General features: G+C 44.6%; 1 protein-coding gene across 2 annotated transcripts in view; it reads right to left on the reverse strand.

Moving 5' to 3' along the window:
• F13A1 (coagulation factor XIII A chain) overlaps nucleotides 1-15,074 on the reverse strand; it is a 125,022-nt gene that overhangs the window by 105,508 nt on the left and 4,440 nt on the right. For both annotated transcript variants that reach the window (XM_010968596.3, XM_074348049.1), the window contains exon 4: nucleotides 5,815-6,003. In XM_010968596.3, coding sequence (XP_010966898.2) covers nucleotides 5,815-6,003 — 189 coding nt within the window. The remainder of the gene's footprint in view (nucleotides 1-5,814; nucleotides 6,004-15,074) is intronic.

The following is a 15,074-nucleotide window of genomic DNA, read 5'->3' on the forward strand; positions in this document are numbered from 1 at the left end:
AATGGGTAGCCGTGCAGCGCCCCTGCCCAGTCCCCCGCGCCAGTGAGCAAGGCATCAGTGGGAGCCACCGCCACCAGTATCGCCTCCCACCATCAGCCTTTCTGTCCTGAATTCCCTCCTCGCTTTGTCTCATCTGGAAGTGCTGTCGGCAGCGGCACACAAGCCAGCATCTGACTCCCGCCTCCCTCCCTCCACGTGCGGAGTAGCAGCCACAAGTCCTGTAGACTTCTGTCTCCTAAATATTTCTCAGATGCCACCTTTCCTCTCCATCTCTACAACGACTGCCCGAACCCAGGCTCTCACCGTCTCTCCTCTGAGCCCCTTCTCTCCAGCCTTGAACCCCCTGTATAAGAACCCTTCCTGTCACTCCCAGCCTGAACACACACCACAGCCTGAAACTCCAGCTGGCTGTAGACACGCAGGCGGTACTTCCATACTCAAGACATGAGTGGAAAAGAAATATTGACATGTTAGGGATACTTCAGTGTTTTAATGGGGCCAACAATGCAGAATATGTGCAATTGATATGTTCCTATAAATGCTCGGGCACGCGATGACCGTGCCAGTGAGTGACCGACCCCACTGTGCTCTGTAAAGGCTGCACTTCTAGACCACAGGGTTTGCCCAGCTGGAGGGGGCTTCTGGCACACACCGCTGGGTGTCCACCAGCATCCATGCACAGCTCTTCTTTGTCCTCTGAAGAGTCCAGGAAAATGAAACACTGTCACAGCTCCCCCTACAGGTAAGGGTGGTAAATGAGACAGAAATAGCTCGCTGGGGCACTGGGAAAGCTCTGCTCTTCTGATAAGAGGGGGAGGCTTTGCCGGCACCATCCTTCCCCTCTGTTTTCTGTCTTACCCAGAAATATAAAGCCTGCAGCTGTTGTGGGTACCACCCAGGGACCGAGGAAAAGGTCAAGAGGATGTCTGAGGTGCTGGCCTCCGCGTTCCCTGGGCTCCTGCGCCGGGACTCCAGGGAGAGAGACACTTGCCCGAGGCCCCTGCAGCCACTCTGGGGGGCTCACTGGGGAGGGTACCATCTGCTGTTTGGCGGAGGGAGAGCTGGTAAGGAATATGGCTGAGAATTCTTTCCTCGGGATGACTCTGCCTCAAAGAAGCATCAAACAAGCAGGGGTCTCGTGCTAAAGTAACAGCAAATTAACACCACAAGCTGTTCCCGGGTTTTCACAGCTCCAGCTCCAGGCTAACGAAACCTGTAATTAACGCCCTGCCCCACACCTTCCGTGATTTGTCACGGCTGCAGGCTGGGGTGGGAAGAGAGAAAAGGCCCTGCAGTCTACCAGCCACACTTCCAGCCACACCCACCTCCTCAAAATCATTAACACCTCCCACCTAACCCACAGAGAAGACTGAGCCCCGCCAGCATCCAACCAGCGCAGCTGTCGGACTGGTGAAGCCCCGGACGGGGAAGGAGGTCGATCCCTGCTCACCTTCTCTGTGGAGAGCCCAGCCCGCGAAGGGTTAAATCCGGGACTATCCAAGCGAGGCTATGTGCTTAAATATTTAGAAAGAAAGAAATTTGATTTGAAGGCAGAATCACTTGTGAATAAATCCCATGACCCTGGGTTCTGAGGACAGCAATAAAAGGAAACTCCAGCATATTAAGACGTCCCAGCTCATCTTATAAAGCCACAGGGAGAGACAAAGGCGCGATGACAAAGCACTGGGTGCAAACTGGAAGCAATTAAGTGTGGTTATTTTCTCTGTGTTTTTAATACAATAGGTCGCTCAACGCAATAGTTATGTTCTTTTAAAGTAGTGCAGAGATTGATCTTTGTTGATAAATCTCATTATATTATAAACATCTTAAAATAAACATTTGAAAAGACCCCTACGTGTCCTTTAGTTTTTACAAAGTGTTCTCTTTTCTGCCTTTTAAATCACTGCTCCCATATTCTAGGTTTCTGGAAATTGAGGTGCACCCTGCCTATACAAACCCTTGCCCTGAATTTCATTTCCAGTTCACATTCGATACTTATTTCTTAACAGCAATTACATTTTTTAAAAAATTGGAGTTGATTTATGATACTGTGTTAGTTTCAGGTGTGATTCAATATTTGACTCAATATTTTTGCAGATCATATTCCATTATAGATTATTATAAGATAATGGGTATAATTCCATGTGCTGTACACTAAATCCTTGTTGCCTACCTGTATTATCTATAGTAGTTTGTATCTGTTAATCCCTAGTTTGTCTCCCCCACCTTCCCCCTTCCCTTTGGAGATGAGGAGTTTTCGTTTCCACGTCTGTGAGTCTATTTCTGCTTTGTGTATACACTCATTTATATTATTGTTTAGATTCTACATATAAGTGACATCATATAGCATTTGTCTTTCTCTGTCTGACTTATTTCACTAAACACAATATTCTCTAGGGCCAGCCATGTTGCTGCAAAAAGCAGTATTTCATTCTTTTTTTTATGGCTGAGTAATCTTCTACTATATATTTATGTGTGTGTGTCTGTGTGTGTGTGTGTCTGTGTGTGTCTGTGTGTGTCTGTGTGTCTGTGTCTGTGTGTGTGTCTGTGTATGTGTGTCTATGTGTGTGTGTGTCTGTATCTATGTGTGTGTGTCTGTGTATGTGTGTGTGTGTGTCTGTGTATGTGTGTGTCTCTGTGTGTGTGTGTGTATGTGCGTCTGTGTGTGTGTGTATGTGTGTCTGTGTGTGTGTGTCTGTGTGTGTGTGTGTCTGTGTGTGTGTCTGTGTATGTGTGTGTGTGTATGTGTGTCTGTATCTATGTGTGTGTGTGTGTGTGTCTGTGTATGTGTGTGTCTCTGTGTGTGTGTGTATGTGCGTCTGTGTGTGTGTGTATGTGTGTCTGTGTGTGTGTGTCTGTGTGTGTGTGTGTCTGTGTGTGTGTCTGTGTGTGTGTGTCTGTGTATGTGTGTCTATGTGTGTGTGTCTGTGTGTGTGTGTATGTGTGTCTGTATCTATGTGTGTGTGTGTGTCTGTGTATGTGTGTGTCTCTGTGTGTGTGTGTATGTGCGTCTGTGTGTGTGTGTATGTGTGTCTATGTGTGTGTGTGTCTGTGTGTGTGTGTGTCTGTGTGTGTGTCTGTGTATGTGTGTCTATGTGTGTGTGTGTCTGTGTGTGTGTGTGTCTGTGTATGTGTGTGTGTGTATGTGTGCCTGTATCTATGTGTGTGTGTGTGTGTGTGTCTGTGTATGTGTGAGTCTCTGTGTGTGTGTGTATGTGCGTCTGTGTGTGTGTGTATGTGTGTCTATGTGTGTGTGTGTCTGTGTGTGTGTGTGTCTGTGTGTGTGTCTGTGTGTGCGTGTTTCACATCTTCTTTATCCAATTATCTGTTGATGGGCATTTGGGCTGCTTCCATGTCTTGGCTGTTGTAAATAGAGCTGCTATGAGCCTTGTTGTATATATCTTCTCAAATTAATGTTTTGGGGTTTTTTCTGGATATATACTCAGGAGTAGAATTGCTGGATCATGAGGTAGTTCTATTTTTAAGTTTTTTTTAAAGAAATCTCCATGCTATTTTCCATAATGGCTGCCCCAGTTTCCACTCCCACCAACAGTGTATGAGGATTCCCTTTTCTCCATATCCTCTCCAGCATTTGTTACTTGCAGTTTTTCAAAACTGAAGTATAATTGATTTACACTGTTGTGTTGATTTCTTGTGTACAGCACACTGCTGGCCGTTCTAACAGGTGTGAGGGAACACCTCACTGTGGTTTTGGTTTGCATTTCTCTAATGATGAGCAGTGTTGAGCATGTTTCATGGGCCTTTTAGCCATCAGTAATGTCTTCTTTGGAAAAATGTCTACTCAAGTCTTCTGCCCATTTTTGATTGAATTGTTGGTTTGTTTGTTTTTTATATTGAGTTGTATGAGACACTTTTTTTTTAAATATGTAGATTTTTATCCCAAAGGCAAATTTGCTATGCCCCACCCCCACCTTTTTTACGGAAGGAACAAAAGTAGTACTATGTCTTTTGCAAAAAAGAGAAGACTTCAAATGCTCACTGTAGTGGATGCTGTGGTCTTCCTGTTCAGGATGGAGGCATCCTCCGCCCTGAGGCTGGGAGCACTGGCAGCTCAAAGCTCTCACTCAGCTGCTCTCAGGGGTTTGCCCTCAACCACAGAGACCCAGCTACACTGATGACCGCCTCCTTGGGGACAGCCTGTAGCCAAGGACCAGTCAGTGCTGGAGCAGAAGAGCCCGCGCTCTTGCCGCAAGACTCAGAAAATCCAGTCCAGCTCCAGAGCTCACCATGCGATCCTCTGGGGCCTTTGTTCATTGGAGTTCAAGCCTTCCCTCTGCCCAGCATGGCTCCCTCCGCCCCCACATGGATGCTGGTCCCAAGAACACTCGCCCAAAATTCCTTCCACACAAATCTCCTTCTCAAAGTTTGTTTCCTGGAAACTCAATCTAACACACTCATCTTATTCTTCCTAAGACTTTCATTATAATTATTTTCTGAATGGTTGTGGGAGAAGATCTCAGAGCTCAGACAAGGCCAATTCAGGGACAAAGCTTCCCTGTCCTCTTCTCACCGCCCTAGATATTTCTATACACCTTTTTATTCACCTTTAAATATGAAGGTAAAAATTCCTATGAAGGTGGACCAAAACTGTGGACAGAGCTTCCAATGAGTACTGGTTGCCATGCATGAAGTGATCACTGTATTCTAAATGTGTCAGGGAGGTTTTAATCAAACCTTGTCCAAACAAGTCTGCACACGTGCACACAAAAACGAAAAGCTAAATGAACTTAGGAGAAGAAATAAAAATAAATTTTCATCATATTTTAAAATACTGCTTAAAAAATTAGCTGCGGATTCCTCTCTCACCTGAAGTGCCCATTATTAAAAAATATTAACAATAAGAGCCTGCTTCCTAAATGTAATTAAACTGTGGTTGTTTCATTTTGCCTATCACACAGGAACAGTGATTTAGTTTGCCCTTTTCTTACCGCACAATTGGGTAACAAACAATTCTACGTAGAACCCAAGCATCACGCTGATGTTGACCCTGACTCAGGGATGTCTCTTCTTCCCTCCCACTTCTATTCTGTCTTCAATTAATTCCCACATTTATATACGAATTTGTACCATAAATCCAAGAAAGTACAAACCATATTCCTCAAGCGGTCAGCAGTCACAGATTTTTTAGTGTCTGCATGTGTTTACTTGTTACTCTTATAATTCCTCAAGAAATAATTACCACCAAAATGAGTCAAATGTTAACAGCTGTATCTTAATAAAGATTTCCATGATCAAATTAATTGGGAAGCACTGGACCAAACAAAGAAATGGAACTTGCTAGAACTTTTCATGTGCATGTGCATGATCAACCTACAAGAGGAGCTCAGAGTACGAGGTGTTTAGTGAACTTTATTCGACTATCCATTTCTCATGAATCCCCCATGGGACTAGATTAGAGCAGAACAATTCTGGGAAATGTTCATATGGAGATTGTATATGAAAGATTTGCAAATACTTTCAGCACATGAGACCAATTCAATCATGAGGGCAGAGGTGATAAGCTGAAAGTCACAATCACAGGATGCCAAAACCACTTGAGGAAAAATAACTTAATTAACATTTTGTACCAGCTGTTCTCACTTTTGTTTATATCAGATTTTGCCTGACTCGGCCCAAATTATTGATGTTTGGCATTGTATCAGACCCATCTCAGAGTGCGGGGTGGTCCAGGGGCTGAACGCAATCCCAGCTCCAGCCAACTGCTGAAGTATGATTCTAGGAACTAACGCAACTACTCCTGTACCGGCCCTCTATTCTGGCCCGAGGTACCGAGGGCTTGCCCGTGGTACTCACCAATGACATACTCCACCCTGAAGAGGTCCCTTGTGGGGTGATATGGACGGTTGAAGTCAATCTGGATGTAGAAGGCCTGTCCTCTGCGCACAATCAGCTTGCTGTTGTCGTACTTGTCCGTGTGGTGGTCCACTTTGTTGGTGTCCCATCTCTCCTTGAACAGGTGAACATCCGTGACATTCAGGTAGTCTAAACACGAAGACAAGAATCAAGGGAAGCCGTTGAGTAACTTTGGTTTCGACACAAACTCAAAAACAAAGATTATTTTCCCTGAGGAAGCAAGGTAGTCAGGTCTATTGGATAAAACTCCGTACGGGGTTGGTAGATTTGAGAGTCATTCTCTTGTGACAGCCTTACTTGCAAAGAAGATTTTTAAAAAGCTCTTTCTCCTTCTGATCTCATTTCAGACCACGTGGCACTCACTTCGGGATAACAGAGCCCAGTGTTTACAATCCCTGTCAGATAGGTCCAGTTACAGAGAAGCTGGGACTAGAGTTCATGCCTTCACATCTGAGTCTCTTGTTGGTTTCCATTACATCGGGTGCTTCCCACAATGACTAGAGGCTCCCTTTGTTGGGATGAGCAGGGAATAGCACTGCAAAGTTTCTTACTGTTAAAAAGGGAGGAATCAAATCTGACAAAGCCTCCAAGGGATGGTCTAAGGACAAAGGTGAACATCAATCCAAAATTCTCCTCTTGCTTCAGGAAGAGTCAACCCTTCCCAGCCGTAATTCTAAAAGAGCATATTGTCCTTCAAAGGCAGGAGGCAGAGCGAACAGGTGTGGGAAAAGGATACTAACATTCCTTTGGGGTAGGTAGGGTTGTCTCCACTTTGCACATGAAGAAACAAGCCTCACCCATCCCTGGGGACTGAATGACCCTCTGGTGCGATGCCAAAGTCTATAGGGCTTTCCTCTGATGTTCGGAATCAGGAGCGTCAGTTATATGTTTACCTGAGACGTGATAGCACTGGATGAAAGTTGGATCTCCTCCTGCTTTTTTCCCTTTCCTTCTGCAAATGCTCACTGAATGTAAAGGTAACTCTAATTATCTGTCTACACTGCAGTTTAGAAGAGCTAATCTAAAGACAGATTTCCGTGTATGCATTTGGAGTCCTAAAGAGGCCCTGGGGAGAGAAGGCGGGTGGGACGCGCGCTGGCCTCTTGCCTTCCCGTCCTTTCCCTGCCCCTTCCCGCGGCATGGTTTGTCCGCATGGCTGCCAACTCATGTGCGCAGAGAGCTGGGGCATCGCCCTGCAAGACTCCAGTGACTTCCTTTGCTTTTACACAAGAATCCTGTGCAGGGTGCCTGGTCCCCTCTGGCCTCATTTTTTCCCCACAGGCAAAATGGAGAAATTTGGCTCAGTAAGACACTCCGCTGTTCTAAAGTCCAGGAGTCCCCGAAACACCCTTGATTAATTCAAAGCCCAGGTAATCCTGAGTTTGAAACTCAGGTCTCATAATTACTTAGGCGAGGGATGTTGCCTCTCAGAAGCCGAGTTTTCTAACCCTTAAAATGAAGGTACTAATATTTTGAGAATTTCTACGAAGATTCAGTGACCTAGCAGTGCAGCGGGCCCTGCGTGATGCCTGGCACACGGTGGGGCCGCAGGCTTGCTCGTAGCTTGCCGAATGTGAACTGCGATGGAGCTGCTTTATACTTTCCATGGTGCAGTGCTCGTGGGCCGTCCTGGCTGCAGCATCGTAGCAAACAAAGTGCAAGACGTGGTTTTATTTTTGTCTCATCGCAGAACCCTGCTACGGCACATGGTTCCCTGAAGGGCACTTTCCTTCCATTATGCTGTGGGCTGAAGATGTTTATTTCTCTCTCTCTCTCTCTCTCTTCCAAGCTGCCTTCTTCCTAAGTTCTCTGGCCTCATTAAGGCCACAATCCCCAGTGTTAACCCGGCTTCAGAAAGAGCTGGAGAATCATAAAGGTCCCACCTGAAAAGCACCTTAGTGATCAACTCACCTGGCTGTCTTCTTAGTACCATGACTTTTAATGTTTTGTTTTGCTTTGCTTTCTAAATGTCTAAAAACCTAATTCCTCAGAAGAGGGTTTAACTCTCCGTTCGTCAGCACCAATGGAAGGAATATGTTGCCGTCACAGCCTCACAGAATTGCAGGGGTAAAAGGTAACTTCTAAACCATCTGGTAGACCTGCCTTGTCCTGCACGAAACATCTCCATGAAAATTCTAGTACTCAGGCTTCTAGCCTGCATCTGAACAGGGAATCCACTATCTCATAAGGCAAACAGTCCATTTCTAAACAACACTAATTATTTGAAAAATCCTTATTAGATGAACTGACATCTGCTTCCCTGTAGTTTTTCTAACCATAGGTCGTGGTTCTAGCCTCTGCGTAAATATAGAATATGTTGTGTTCACTTCATCTGGTGCTCTTAGGCACATAAAGATGACTGTTAGCATTCCTCTAATAAAACATCCTCCATATATTCAACTGTTCTTTAAGAAACTATTTCCAGGCCTTTGATTCATTATGCTGTTTTAAAATATATATACTCCATTTTATGAATTTCTCTCTTATAGTGCTTTTCTAGAATGAAGTATGTTATTCTGGTTATGGTTTTTCTAATGAAAAACAATGAGACCTCCACATCTTTCAAAATAAACAGTGCATTTCTATGATTTCAGTCCAAGATCTCAGTGTTTTGAATACTGTTCTTGTTGACTTACACAAGCATGTGGTGAAGGAAAACCCTTAAAAATGCAGTCTGAAGTCACTTCCACCAGCAGTGGATTAAAACTCAGTCCAGACCCTACAAGTCACTTACACAGGATGCCATTCAGCCATTTCTCTCAATGCATTTTTTTTTTCTTTTTAGCTCAATTTTAAGGCTAAATATATATTCATATTAAAAGTCATATTAAATTTTTTATTGTGTTTGGTTAATTGTTCTGAAATTTTTCAGGTAATATTAGACCCTAAGCATATATCCGATACACTTACTATCCTCCTGGCTTCCTGCCCCCCAGGAGTGTAACATGTGCTATTTTTTGTTGCCATGCAGGACAGGGATGTAGACGCTGATCAGGTGACATAGATACAAGCCAAATAGACACAAGCTTGGTCAGGGCGCAGCGACAGATGCTAAGAAGTGAACGGGTAGTTATGATACAGCATCATGAGCGCTCTGCTGAAGGAAGTACAGGTCCTGGGGGAGGCAGGGGTTCTGGTCAAGTGCTTTTATCCCAGATGAGGGGGGATTAAGGGCGCTTTCTGGAGGAAGGGAGGCATAAGCAGTGGTCAGAAAGTTAAGCAAATTATCCAGGTAGAAAGAGAGGTGGGAAGAAGGTTTCAGGGAGAGAAGGGGACAAATGAAGACTGAGGCAAGAGAGTGCATGTTTGACTCAACACTGACAGACAACTGGTTGGCTGGAGTGTAGCAGTGGGACCACGACGGAAGAGGCAGGAGCTGCTCCTGCAAGACTTACAGACCACGTTAAGGAGCTTGGACTCCAATTGCATTGGGGAGCCAATGAAGAATCTGAAATACCAAATGGACATGATTGGATTTATGCTGCTTCTTCTGGTGACAGAGAGGAAAGGACTGGATGGTGGCAGTGCTGGGGGCAGGAACGTCAGCTGGGAGGCTGTCAGCATTCCAGGTGAGGGGTGGGGACAGTCTGGTCTGTCTGCAGGGAATGAACGCAGTCCCGGGGCCCTGCCAGGACCTGCCTCAGTTCTCCCCACCCCCACCCCATGATAATGTGCCTCCGAAAATGAGTATATTAACTTTATGCCTCCACTGCCCAGTCAGTTGGGCCTACACGGAAAAATAAAGCTGGAGGGAGAAATGCAAGTCTTTCTCTGATATCTAGTTCTCACTGGTTCTCGTTCTCATTGCAAATGAAAACCCTGGCTTTCCAGGTTTACACCCCAGTCTTGAAGCTGGGCAATGTCTAGTGGGTCTGTGTAAAGTCAGTCCACCCTTGAGGCAGCGGAGCGTAGTGGATGTGGATTCTGTAGGATGTGGATGGGTATTGGAAGAATAAGAGTTCCGTGGTTAAAGCAGACTGGGAAATACTGGTTTAACCAAAGCTAATCAAGATTCTTGCAGAGTTTACAGGTGACTGGAATATGCTGACATGCACTGCAAATCCGCAGGTGCAACGTCTTCCAAACTTAAATGACCATGGAAATTTTGTGTGTGTGTGTGGTGTATTTTGAAGAGTATGTTTTGGGAGATGCTTCACTGTTTACTAACTGTGCAACCTCAGAAAAGTTATTTAGTCTCTCTCAGCCTAGTTTCCTGATTTTTAGAAAGGCAATGAAATCCTTACCTCATAGGGTTGGTGAAGTATTAAATGGAAAAAATGCATGCAATGTGCTTTAGCACAGTGTCTGGCACCTAGAATTCTCAAAATTATTATTATTATGTTATTACTGTTATTACTGGGAGAAATAGAACAGCACAGCGGGTAAGAGCATGGCTTCTGGAGCCAGACGGCCTGGGCCCACATCCCACTTCTGACACTTAACATCTTCGTGACTTTGGACAAGTTACATAAACTTGCGCCTCACTTTTTTCATCTGCAAGGTGGTGGCAGCCTGGAGATTAAACGAGAAAATGCTACATCGCCTGTTTTTTCAGCAAACAGGCCAGCTTTTCTTTTCCTGAATTTCTATAGGTGGGTGGATTCATTTTCTCCTGTTGATTCCCAAAATACACTTTTCTTTAAAAAAAAAAAAAAAGTCTATTATCATTAGCCATTTAGTATTATCTTTTTATCCAGTGGACTGTAAGCACCGTGAGGACCAGACCACGGCTTAATCATTAGCCTGGGGCAATATGAAAAATGTCACGGCAAATACGCCACTTTTCACTTTAAACAAATTTAATACCTGAAAATCGGGAGCTAGGAGTCGGTTATGCATTTTAAATAGGTTATTTCATGTTACTTCATTCACCATAGGGTTACTCACAGGAGCCCTTTACATGTCATTTATCAGACAATTTCATTCTCAAAATAGGCCAGTTTCAGGATTGTGTATTTATACTGTTGAAGATAACGTGCAGGGTTTTAGAACATGAAGCCTCCGGACCAGCAGTTTTATTTCAAATTGGAATAAAAATGCCGTGTCTTCACAGCTCACTTAGACAGCTTATAACAAAGGGTAAAAGAAAATGCTAATGAATTCCTTTGAGTATGTAGAACCTCAGCCCCACCCCCAAAAATCATAGTTTTATAGATTTTTTTCCTAGTGAAAACAAATATATGTACTAAATATATATGAAGTTTCTTTTCAAATAATGTAGTCTACATTGTTATACATTTGACAACATTCGATTCAAAATATGTAATTAAAAATTTTTTTCTAAGTACTCTTCATCTTTTCTATTGCAATATCACTCCACATCAATGATTTCTGGAAGAAAGAAAAAAAAAAATCACAGGCGATCGCAGTGGTACCCTAAGTGGAGAAAAATCTAAGTCAATGATACATAAAATTTCCCTAAATAATCTCTTAGTCCATATTACAATAACCTAAACTGGGAGAAATGTTTCACTTAAAAAACAAAACTTGACTAAGCTATGGATGATTAGAAGCTACACTGAAAGGTCGAGAGTTTAAAGAAATAATGTGGTTTATTCATTAGAAGGAGAAGGAGATGGTGGCCATGTGACCCTCTCTCCAGTGTGAGCTCCTAATAGATTTATGGCTCCCCTGGGGGTTGCCCCAAGTCTTGGGGAGTGAGGTGAGGTCCCCAACACTACTGATTAAACACCCTTTCTTTCGTTGCTCATGGACAGTCACCCGCAGGTCAAGTATTTGGTTCCTATAATACCTGCTCGTAGCAAGGACTCTACAGGTGGCTGTCACATAGAGCATAGAAATAAAAACATCATAGTTCTTTCTCTTGTCCCCTTGACTTAGGACTGAGGACCACTCCTCCCCACGTAGCAGGCACTCAGTAAGCATCTGTTAAGCTGGCATCCTGATTTTTGCTGTTCATTGGCTTAACAAGACATAGTTTAGATTGAAAGAGATTTCTCATCACCCAGGCTCCATTCGCCAGGAACAGGAAATGAATTTGCTTCTCCCTGTCCAAACCCAGTTCCTGGCAGAACAGAACAGCTCATTGCTAAGCTATTTTTTTTTGTTTGTTTTTTAGAGAGATATTGTAGCCGGAAACTTGGCAGCTTGCTCTTTCTAAGTGACAGCTTTCAAAAAGTCTACCTAACACAATTTAGCCTAATTCCAAACACATCAGAAAATGGGCTGCTAAAAAAACTCTCTCTTCTCATGAGCCAGCTGCCTCCTCCTGCCTCTCCCCTAATAAGAAAAAAAGTGAATTATTTTCTCCTTAGGTTGTAAAAATATTCTTCAGAGAATGATTATACCTGTCACAGATGGAATCTTGGAATAAGTTAAATGTTTCGGTTCATACCCTAGGAATTCCCTAGTGAACTGAGTTCTCCACATAATCTTTGGTAATATTATTACCAAACTATAGGTGTAAATTGTAAATCCATGAGGAGGTAGGTCTGTTTATTGTGAAAACAACAGGATAAAGATTCTCATATTTCTCTTGGATACACAGAATTTTAAAGCATCGTGAATTAGAATCATTAAAAATGTTTTTAAGGCAACTTATTATTTTAAATGTTGCTGTTAAAATGTTCTCTACTCTCAGATGTATGAGACACTCAGCAGAAGCTAGGATGAGAGAAATGGGACCTACACCTCCTCCAGGGACTAAGATCCTTCTGGCCTGTTTCTCCTCTAACCTAAAGTGTCTCAACAGCCTCCAAAGACAGCTCTCCCCATTTTCTCCTCACTGTTAGCCTTATCTTTATAAGACACAACTCTGATTATGCCTTTTTGCTATTTAGAATCCTTTGCAAGTCCCTTGTGTCTGCAGAAGGAAAGGTAAGGTCTTCAAGGTCTGTTACAATGGGATCTCTGCTTACTTTTCCCAGGCTCATCTCCCTTTCCTTGCCCTCACTACTTGACATATACTGTTCCCTCTGCCAGAAATGCCCTTCCATGCACCTGTCTGCCTGGAACACTTCCACTCACTTCTAAGACCTCACTCAGGTGTCCCTTTATCACAAAGCCTTCCTCGCCCTCTTGCCCACTCCACCGACACCACTGGTCCTTCCTTTTGTTTCTTTATTTCATCTACTAGATGGATGGTTGCTCGAGGCCAGGGAAGGACCAACTCATCTCTGTGTCCCGAGAGAGCTTGGCGTAGCTCCTGACACTTGGGTGGCGATCATTAAACATTTTCCCACAAACCGAGTGGAAAGGATGAACTGATTCTACGCAACATCACTTAATCAGACGTTGGATGCCCTTCTTGTTCTCTCAATACCTTTGAGTCTCAAGAGATTCACTCTGCACAAAGAGGAGACTGATGCCTAATTAGTTAATTTAGTTCTGATGTGGAATTGTGGGGGGGAGGAGATGATCAGAAAAGCACAGACCCTACTAGCTCGAAAAATACAAGCTGCTGCCTGCATTTGATTTTTAAAATAGATCTAGGCTTGCTCTCCAGTTTGAATTCAAATTGCTTAGATCCGTCAAACGAGTATTACAATTACTGCTGCAAATGGTCGCCGATTGCTAAGAACGCAGAGGCAAACCAGCCCAAGAATATAAGGTTATCTTCCGGACCATTACATTTCCTGCTAAAACAACCTTTGAGACCAGGAAGGCTGTAGAGAGATTTTCAGAAACACCAAATGAGCATGCAGAACAGTCTATTAGAAATAGATGCAAATCCAAAAACTCTTCCACCTGTTTTTCTCAGCTATAATTGAGTTCCAAGGGAGTCGGGGGCATCAAGGGTCTCTAAAAATGCAGAAGCCCCTCAAACACCACCACGGACTGGCAGGTCCCATCTCTGGGGTTCCAGTGTCACCTCAAATACCTCAGTGCTTCTTAAATATCCGGCTGCTGCATGGGAGGAGCCTTATGTAAGTTTGTGCCTTTTGAAAATACAGGCTAAAATAATTCTTAAGCAAATGCTCACTGAAGTTGTGAAGTTGCAAATTAAGGGCACCACACACACTCAGCCTGTAGTGTACGGACCGACTGCCGCAGGGCTGTGCCACAGAAAAACATCTGGCGTTTCCCGGCTCAGCCTCCTCCTGCCTCTCTGCCCTTCTCAGTCAGTTTCACAAGATCAGCTTGCCAAAGCGACACTCTGCAAAGCTGCCATGAAACAAATGAGGGGAGGGAGCTGGGCTCAGGGCTCTGTTATACTGGAGAGCGTCATCCCCCAAGGAGATCGGGGAGACCCAAGGCCACCTTGAGTGGCCACTGAAGAGCGAGCCAGGAGATGGCACCTCAGCCCAGGTGACAGGTCTCAGCAGGGAAGACTTGGGGAGAACTTGATATACTCAGTGCCAGAAAACCAGCTTTTCGCCCAATTAAACAGAGACGGGAGATGAGAAGGCTGCCTGGGCGCGGCACCTCCTCCAGCGGACGGTCTGTGCGCTGGCGTTTTCTTCCCTTTTCTCCTCACTTTGGACTTAGCGCTGCGCGGCCTGGGCCCACGGGCCCTGCCCTCAGGGCACGGAGCACTTAGCACATCAGGGGGAGAGCCACTAAATGGACACGTGCGTATGGCATCAGGAACCTGTTATTAATGATGAGGTTACAATGACTGTCGGGCTGATGAATCATTCAGTTCTCCGGGGGCTGAATGTTCACTGGACACACAGTCCTATGCCAGCGCCTGCAACAAGCATCCCAGAAGGTCACTTGGATTGCAGACACATATGCCTGCCAAGCAAATAGTGACTGATTTTTCAAAATAATTCAGTTCAAAATAACTCCCCACTCCAGCCTCCAAAAATGAATAAGCAAAAAACTGTAATCCTGGTTTTTTTTTTAATTGAAGTACCTTCTCGAGTTCTCTGGCAGTTTTCCTACTGGCAATATTTTGTTCCATTTTAAATACACAGGGGCTGCAGGTGCATAGTCCCTTTAGACTCAAGGTCCCCATGCATGGGTCCCTAACCCTGCAGGAGAGCGACAATCTGCACATTCTGAATCAGCAAGCACGCATTGAACGGGTGCTCTCACAGGCTCTGGTCATCCGAGCCTCGTGACAGTTGAGAAGTAGGTATTGCTCCCATTTTGCTGATGGGGAAACTGAGGCTCAGGCACTTACATGACTTGCCTGGGGTCCCAGGGTAAGCAAGTGGCAGGTGTGGGACAGGACCTGGTGTCTTTTGAGTCCTGGACCAGGGGACTCTGTGCTATAACCCGCTGCCTCTGCAGAG

This window comes from Camelus bactrianus, chromosome 20 (genome assembly GCF_048773025.1).
Source record: "Camelus bactrianus isolate YW-2024 breed Bactrian camel chromosome 20, ASM4877302v1, whole genome shotgun sequence".
NCBI classification, from domain to species: domain Eukaryota; kingdom Metazoa; phylum Chordata; class Mammalia; order Artiodactyla; family Camelidae; genus Camelus; species Camelus bactrianus.